The sequence below is a fragment of the Scardinius erythrophthalmus genome (assembly GCF_964197995.2).
Source record: "Scardinius erythrophthalmus genome assembly, chromosome: 14".
NCBI classification, from domain to species: Eukaryota; Metazoa; Chordata; class Actinopteri; order Cypriniformes; family Leuciscidae; genus Scardinius; species Scardinius erythrophthalmus.
This window is the reverse complement of record NC_138234.1, coordinates 31,313,868-31,322,684: the sequence shown is the minus strand read 5'-3', so window position 1 is coordinate 31,322,684 and position 8,817 is coordinate 31,313,868. Positions and strand designations below refer to the sequence as shown.

The following is an 8,817-nucleotide window of genomic DNA, read 5'->3' as shown; positions in this document are numbered from 1 at the left end:
TACTTTAAGATATAGAATAGGACAAACACCTTCTTAAGCCTTCTCTGCATACCTTATATCACTTTTACACGTGCACCAGCTACATTTGTATTTTCATACTTTTGAATTACTTCTGTATAAAGCAGTTTAAAATGACACAAATATCTGATTTCAAAAGTTTTCAAGTATCCTTTTCACAACACAAAATAAGAGTTTCATCTAAATGTTTCAATAACAGTAACTGCCTTTCAATATGCTATTACTATCAAACTTTTCATTTGCATCTCTTTTCGTTCAGGTTAATACATTTGTCTATTATTTAATACAATTGTTCTTAATGGTTAATCAATGAATCATATGGTACATCTATAGATTTCTATAGATATTGATTCTACAGGTATAGTTTCTTATTTGCAATTTCCTATACGGATAACCAAATATAATGAATTATTTTTACATTATAAACACTATTTTCAAAGTGTGTGTGTGTGTGCGTTGCAATTTGTGAACATAGAGAAGGATAGAGTAGGGGAGACCGGGGACAGTTGCAACAGGGGATGGTTGCAACATGTCATTTTTCTCCAATCAGAAACAAGCTAGAATAATGATACTCATACTGAACATGCACAGTTAGACCCTCCCCCCACCAAAAAGACAGTAGACATATTCAACATCTGCTGCTGCATTTATTGAACAAAACTTGTTTTTGAGGTATGAAAGTAATTTTTTTCATTAGATATATTTTTGTCATACTGTCCTGATATTTGTATGAATTAATCAAAACTTACTTAGTTTGAATTATTGGTTTGTTGACTTCTAAGTGACATGGTTAGCATGTGTCAAAGTCAGTGTGTCTTGCAGGCACATGATGTTCTGTCGTGGCTGATAGGGTTGGGGACGGTTGCAACAAGTAATAAATTGCATGTTTAATAAAAGTTTGTTGCATTGCAAATTGTTCAATTCTTCCTGTCTGACACTGAAATATGGAGAGTTTGAATAGCATCTGTAATTATTTATATATTATAGTAGGCCTAAAACAGTTAATATTTTCAGAATTCTATGCTCATTGAGACAAAAATCTTAAATTTAAGGTATTTTTAACATGTTGCAACCGTCCCTGGGTTGTGTTGTGCTGGGTCGGGGTCAGTTGCAACATCTGACTTCTTCCATTCAAATAAATACTGTGAACGATATGTCATATATAATCATCTTTAAATGGTATGGGTAATTAGCAGACATGCAGATGCAAGTTTAAAATATACAAATTTGGTTGGTCTAGTCCAAATAGTCTCTGAGTAACTGAAATAAATGCAAAAAGTGTTGCAACTCTACAAGGGAAAGGAAACAGTGATATCAGATTAAATACTCTGAACATCAGGTTTTGAAAGAATGACTATCTGCGTTACAAGTGTGATCAGATTTTTGTACTAAGAGTTTTGAAAATGTACACTTTTTTTTTTTTTTTTTTAAATAGTACCAAAGCGAATCATTTTTTTTTATTCTAAGCTATATGGGTCTTTGGGGTACGGAAGAGGATTAGGGCCAAGCAATAAGAAAAAATAAATAAAACCATCTCGAGATTAAAGGAGCTGTATGTAAGAAATGTATTTCAATTTATCATAAAATGGCCCTGATATATCACTAGACATTAAGAAATCATGTTCATTTCAAATACTTATATCACTGACAACAGTAGTCCGGCCAGGATATTGTCATTTAAAAGTGACAGTTGCAGCCCTCAACTGATGTTGATGTTGTCATGTTGTGTTGAAGCCCCACCCTCCACCTATATACCAATCACGAAGTCAGTTGTGTTTCAGCATCCGGGTTGCCAGCTCTGCTCTAGTTACCACAGCTGCAGCTACAAACGTGTCAGCCTACATTCCTGCTGGTTCTTGCAGCCTATCTGGCAACCTCGAGTCAGGGGGAGGGGGAGGGGATACACAGTAATTTGAAAGTGATTGCAGTACCAGTTTTGGCCACAATCTTACATACAGCTCCTTCAAAGTAATTATAATTCGATATTAAACTCGTTAAATTTCGAGAAAAAAAATCTAAATACAATCTTGAGAATAAACTCATTAAATATCGAGAATAAAGTTGTTGTGTTTCGAGAAAAAAACTTGTTAAATTTCGAGAAAAAAAACTTGAAATACAATCTTGAGAATAAACTCATTACATTTCGAGAATAAAGTCGTTGTGTTTCGAGAAAAAACTCGTTAAATTTCGAGAAAAAAAAAACTCGAAATACAATCTTGAGAATAAACTCATTAAATTTCGAGCATAAAGTCATTGTGTTTTGAGAAAAAAACTTGTTAAATTTCGGGGAAAAAAGTCAAAATAATCGTGAGAATAAACTCATTACATTTCGAGAATAAAGTCGTTGTGTTTCGAGAAAAAACTCGTTAAATTTCGAGAAAAAAAAAAACTCGAAATACAATCTTGAGAATAAACTCATTAAATTTCGAGCATAAAGTCATTGTGTTTTGAGAAAAAAACTTGTTAAATTTCGAGAAATAAAGTCGTTGTGTTTCGAGAATGTAGAGAATAACGCATTTGATCAGTGTTCATTGCATATCCTACTGATATCAACCTCATTGAGGTTTCGTGGTTTCCCAGAATACCATAAGACGCATTATTAATCGTTGTTGGTTGTGTACGCCTCCATCCACAGAATGTAATTACTGTAACCATCTATACAGCCATTAATGGCAATGCCATATGGTTTTAATTTATCATAGTTTATGCATTTGGAGTGCATTTGGGCCAGCGCAAGTGTAGCCTACTCTCCTTCGTCGAAATTCCACACCTTGAGGATTAACAAGTTTATTAATGCGTAGCCTATTATGGTATCCTGGGAAACCACGAAACCTCGATGAATTTCATGTTGGACAAAAGCGTGTACATCGCGCAAATTGGACTGATTTTTTCTTCTAAAAAGACCTAGCCGACCTAGACCTAAGAATGTTCTATTCTTTGTTACTGAAAGAAAGTCTAAAATATAGCTTGACTAAGTGATCCAACTCTGCCATCCTCTATCAGTAGGTTATGAACACTGATCGAATGCGTTATTCTCTACATTTAATTTTGACTTTTTTTCTAGAAACACGACTGTATTTCTCGAAATTCAATGAGTTTATTCTCAAGATTGTATTTCGACTTTTTTCTCGAAATTTAACGAGTTTTTTTCTCTAAACACAACGACTTTATTCTCGAAATGTAATGAGTTTATTCTCAATATTGTATTTTACATTTTTTCTCGAAATTTAACGAGTTTTTTTCTCTAAACACAACGACTTTATTCTCGAAATGTAATGAGTTTATTCTCAATATTGTATTTTACATTTTTTTCTCGAAATTTAACGAGTTTTTTCTCGAAACACAACGACTTAATTCTCGAAATGTAATGAGTTTATTCTCAAGATTGTATTTCGACTTTTTTTCTCGAAATTTAATGAGTTTAATCTCGAGATGGTTTTATTTTTTTATTATTGCCTGGCCCTAATCCTCTTCCGCATTGGGGAGACACCACTTGGTTATTTTGTTTCCTGCGTGAGGATGAGGCCTGCAGCTTATGAGAAGGTCCCGGCCTGGGATTTGACCATGTGTTGTATCTTACATTTGTATTAATAAAAGAAAAAGCAGCAGTAACAAACCTGCAGTAGCTCAACTCTCCATCTTTTTATTCTACTCCTTTCCTCTCGACACTCCAGGATAGTAGCGACCCCTAGTGGGCAGAGCATATTAACCCAGCATAACATTTTAAGCCAACACAACATTATGGTTCTGGAAGGGCTGTCCCTTGCTCCCTTCAAACCAATGGACTTTAACTCTGAGAAAATGTTCATGCTCAAAATGGCATTCCTTTTGGAAATTACCCTCCCTAAAGAGAGTAGGAGATTAGCAGGCCCTGTCAGTTGCCTCCTCCTGCTTAGAGTTTTGCCCAGTTGCAGTCAAATCCTTCTTACTCCTGAGACTGGGGTATGTGCCTAAAGTACCAACTAAAGCTATAGTTTTTCAGGCTTTCCCTCCTCAACATGTGTCAGCAGACCAAGAGAGACTTCACTTACCTTGCCCTGTGAGGGCTCTTAAGATGTATGTCTGGAAGTCTGGATGTCTATGTATGGAAGGATCCTGGCAAGGAAAAAATATTATTTTGTCTTACCAAATACCCATGTGTCTCTCTTATAGGTCTGTGAGAAGATGATGTTCTGTTGGTGTACTCTAGTGCTGTTGACTCTGGTCCCAGTGGTTACAGGTGACAATACTGGAGTTACAGTCATACTAACCAAGACGGGACTTGATTTAGGTAAGTGTGAGCAAAATATAACTGTGTATATATCTTAAATATAAATATAAGATATTACACGCGGCTTATTTAAATAACACAGAACAAGATACGTAACTGTCACGGTCACGGATTGCTCTGAGACTTTAATAAGATCCAAACGCAGCTTTATTGGAAAATCCAGAACAAAAACAATCCACAAAAATACAAGAGACAAGGCAGAATGCTCAGACATGCAGTGTGACAACAACAATTGATGAAAAATGACACAGAGAACATTGTGTAAGTAGACAAACAATGTAATGACAAACAAGTGAATGCAATATTCATGATGAGTCCAGGCAAAGGATTATGGGGACTGAAGTTCATGGCTGAGTGGCAAAGGTCAGAGAATGAGTGCTCTCTAGTGGTCAACATGGCATGGGCACACCAGCTGGTGACTGTGACAGTAGCGTGTGAGACAGTGTATGCACAAACAATACCGGACCAGATCAAAAGCAGGAACTTATATACACAGAGATGATTAACTAAAAGATGAACAGCTTTGATGATTAGTATAAGTAGTGTCCATGTTGACTGATCAGTGCTGGGGAACTACAACAAGGAACATCTATGAAGAATGTAAACAAAACAGAAAGTCCAAGAACCTAAAATAAACTGAACATGACTGTAACATATATTATTATCAAATATTGGATTTAATATTGACTTTTGTCAACTTGTTTTCTTTCATTTAGCACAGGTTTTGTATTTATTTTTGCATTGTATGCCTCCTTTATCTGAGCGTATGCACCTAAATCATTTGGGGGGAATTTGGGCAATACTGAATAAAATTTTAAAATATTCTGTACAATTTATCACACTAGACCACCCATTGAAAATGAATGGGAGAGATCAAAAATAAGATAAACATTTAGTTTTCAGGAGCGTGCCGTGTTTATCATGTTGTTCACATATACACTGTGCTTGCAAAGATACAGCACTTGCGCTACCACTCACACACACACATTCATGTACACAAAACTATTGAATCCAGTATTTGGTGATAATATAGCATAATGAGAGATTTAAAAGTTTTTTTTTTTTTTTAAACAAACATTAAACATTAAAACACTCTAGTATGATGAACTGCATCCACAATTTTTCTTCAGCTCCCTTTTTACTTAATTTATTGTTCTCCTTGCTTGTGATCTACTTAATTAAAAAAAAAAAAAAGATTTATATTGATCGGATTTCTGAAGAAGAGTCTTTAAGTTTTTTTTTTACACTTTAGCAGCTTCTTTGCATTTGTCATCAAACCATGGAAGCTGTCTGCATTTTGAATTTGAAGACGTTCTTGGAACTGTATTGTTAGCTATTGATATAAGCATTTTTAAATTGCATAATCCTCTCTTTTTACCTTTTTTGTTATGCTTGATTCTTCTCCTCTACTTTAATGGTTATAATAATTGGAAAATTGTCATTTCCACTGCGGTCATGCCGAGGTCTAAGAATATCTAAGGTTGACAGATTGTTAAATCAGTTGCTTGGTATATGTCCTCAAGAAGTTGACACATCATTTAGTAGACATAGAGCATAATTTTCTATAACATCTTCAAATCTTATTCATTTAGTGTTGCCATGGATACTACCCCATATGATGAACATTAAAAGACTATTATGACTATTAAAATCTCCCATGAGTATAAATGGAGAAGGGAGTTATATTTTAACTTTGTAAATGAAAACTTTTGCAATAATATTCTAGTTCTATATTCTATATTCTATTCTATTTTGTGACTTTTGACCTGTGACTAACATGTGTCTAACTGTGAATAATCTTTATAATATGTAGTTCAATAATCAAAACACTACATGGACATGCAGATCACATGTAGGCTACACGTTTTCATTGAATAGATCCCTGATGGGTTTGCATCTTTCGTGTCATAAAATTTAAGGAATAGATCCAAAAACCTAATCTTTAAGCAGTACACAATTTTGTTTGTTTTGACAGTTGTAGGTAAGGCTACTGAGATGCTCAAACAGTACATCCAAGACAAGGATATTCCAGAACAAACCTTTCTCTACGGAAAGTATAAATTTACAGGGTGAGACCAGTGTTCCTACAATATCCTCCTGCTAAATAAAATGTATATTTTATATTAAAATGTGCATATTTTCTTGACAGAATGAAGATTCGCATCAATGAACTTAAAGTGGTGCAGGAGCTTGTTCCTTCAACTGGAGTCACTTTAACAATTACAAGTGCCGAATTTCAAGTGACTGGAAACCAGGGATCAGAGTTAGTATAATGTTGATATCACAAATTTTCATCAAAGAAATCGTTAGAAAAAAGAATAGTTGTAACAAACTGGTAAACTTCTTCACTCAATTCTATTTTTAATAAAAACACACAATAAACAGAGAAAAAAAGAAAAAAAAAAAAGAAAAAAAAACCAGCAACATTTGTTTGCTAAATTTAACAGATGGAAAAAATTATTTGGTTAATGTGGATATGTCTTTTCAAAGTATCTGGAGCCTGTTCAGAGCAGCCTCAACAAGTCTGTGGAAAGACACATGAGGTTAATACACAGCGAGTTAAATGAGGCTTCTGAAGAGGAAATAATGCCCTGAACTCTATTTCACAGACCGGTGAAAGTGGATGCGGATGCACTGGCCATTACTGCCACTGTTGCATTCAAAAGCGATGAAAAAACTGGCCACCTAAAACTCAGCATAGAAAACTGTGAAGCAAAAATTGGAACTATCGAAGTCAACACCGGGTAATTTTGTTCAGCTCACCACATCACAAATAGCAGAATAAATTGGTCTATTTTTAAATGTTATGTGATATTTGCAGATTTAGCTAAATCAGGATTTGTTTGTTCAATAATAAAACAGAAGTTTATCCATTGGGTTGTAAGTTCTGCAAATATCACATAACATTTAAAAATAGACCAATTTATTCTGGTTTATGTTCCCAGAGGATATGTCACAGAATTTCAAACAAATTAGCTTACAGCTTATAAGAACTAACACTTTAAAATATTGTATTTACAGATCGTGGTTACTTGATAAAATTCCCAGAGTTCCCTTTTTGACCTGGTTTCTTCAAAAGCTGGTAGGAAATCACTGAACATTCACTGTTCACAACAGAAATCAAGAGTCTCATTCCATGTCAATATTAACTATCTGCTGTTTCAGGTCTGTTCCAAGATGGAAACCATCCTTAACACCCAGCTGGCAACATTAAATGGTGCTATGAAAAAACACTATTAACCACTGACTGCGATGATTACAAAAATAATTTCATGACATTCAAAATAATTGTTCTTTTTGTTGTGACCCTCTAATTTTAGCCAAAGTACTTGAATTTACTGGGATGGACTTCTCCATGGAGCCTGCTGTCATCTCTAAAGACGGCATTGAGCTAAGATTTGTAAGCCGGAACGGACGGAAGAAACGACGACTCCTCGAAGAAACAAAGACTCTCCTGAGAATTAACATTTAAACACTCTCTTACATAAGTACCAATGCCATCTGATACGAACCACACCGAGCAGTTCACACCTCACTCTTACAGTCTCCTCATCACCCATCCCTTCTCTCCTCATGCAGGATAACCTGAAATCCACCCAAAGATCTATATGGTTTAATATGAACAATTATCATACAACAATATACATGTTTGGCATTTGAAAATATCTAATGAAAATATCAGTACAACGCTCTCATCCACACAGAAGCAAACCAAAAGCTAATAAAGCTTTTAGGAGTTTAGAGATATCTTCCTTACAGAGGAGGGTGGGTCTTTCATGCAAATAGATTCTGCCCTCAAAAGGTGTAAACTCGTGATTAAAGCAAATTCCCATTGTTAGCACATGTTTCCATTTGAAAGAGGTTTCTGTCTTGGGCTGATTATTTAAAGAGGTTTTGCAAGAGGCTCAGTGTGATATTGTAGTCAGGTCAGTCCATAATTGGATGCTCAGCATTATATATTTTATCTAATGTCAGGTATGCATCTTTTACTCTTTATCTCTGAGCATTTGATGTTATTGTATTGATTATCTTTGACTTGATTATGTAATTGGCATGATACATTTACCTGACTAATAATAAATTGTTACATTTGGATTTATTCTGACTTGCTCTGAAATAATTAACGTAGTTTATGTTGTATCAATTGTTACCGCAAAGCTGCGTACAGCGTTAACTACATACTAGCAGTGTTGGGCATGTTACTTTAAAAAGTAATTAGTTATAGTTACTAGATACTTCTCACAAATAGTAACTAACTGAATTACATCATTATAAAAGTAACTACTTATCTGGGAAAGTAACTATTGAGATACTTTTCTTTCTTTTTTTTATGTTCAAATATATCAAATATCTTGGATGACCCCAATATTAAATATATAAAATGAATGAAATGGACACTAAATATATAAATTATAATTATAAAATATTGTACACTAATCTACACTATTTTAATGTTGCTGTGGGACAATGTAAGAGACACCTATTAAATTCAATATATATTGTTAACATAATCATCACTATAGTGGAAC

The 8,817-nt window shown here is 34.4% G+C and overlaps 1 protein-coding gene across 1 annotated transcript; it reads left to right on the top strand.

Annotated features, from left to right (window-relative positions):
* The first annotated feature begins 615 nt into the window (after window positions 1-615).
* On the top strand, window positions 616-8,386 carry LOC308701765 (bactericidal permeability-increasing protein-like). Its single transcript, XM_081384191.1, has 8 exons — window positions 616-690; window positions 4,171-4,288; window positions 6,264-6,357; window positions 6,438-6,551; window positions 6,898-7,032; window positions 7,310-7,370; window positions 7,454-7,505; window positions 7,609-8,386. The coding sequence occupies exons 2-8, from the start codon at window positions 4,183-4,185 to the stop codon at window positions 7,758-7,760; spliced, it is 714 nt and encodes a 237-aa protein (XP_081240317.1). The 5' UTR covers window positions 616-690; window positions 4,171-4,182; the 3' UTR covers window positions 7,761-8,386.
* Window positions 8,387-8,817: the final 431 nt, after the last annotated feature.

Bases quoted from the DNA above. Each gene is read 5' to 3' on its own strand.
- LOC308701765 (XM_081384191.1), top strand. From the start codon at position 4,183: ATGATGTTCTGTTGGTGTACTCTAGTGCTGTTGACTCTGGTCCCAGTG. The intron at 6,358-6,437 runs GTGAGACCAGTG...TTTTCTTGACAG, and splicing joins GGAAAGTATAAATTTACAGG to AATGAAGATTCGCATCAATG. The intron at 6,552-6,897 runs GTTAGTATAATG...TCTATTTCACAG, and splicing joins ACTGGAAACCAGGGATCAGA to ACCGGTGAAAGTGGATGCGG.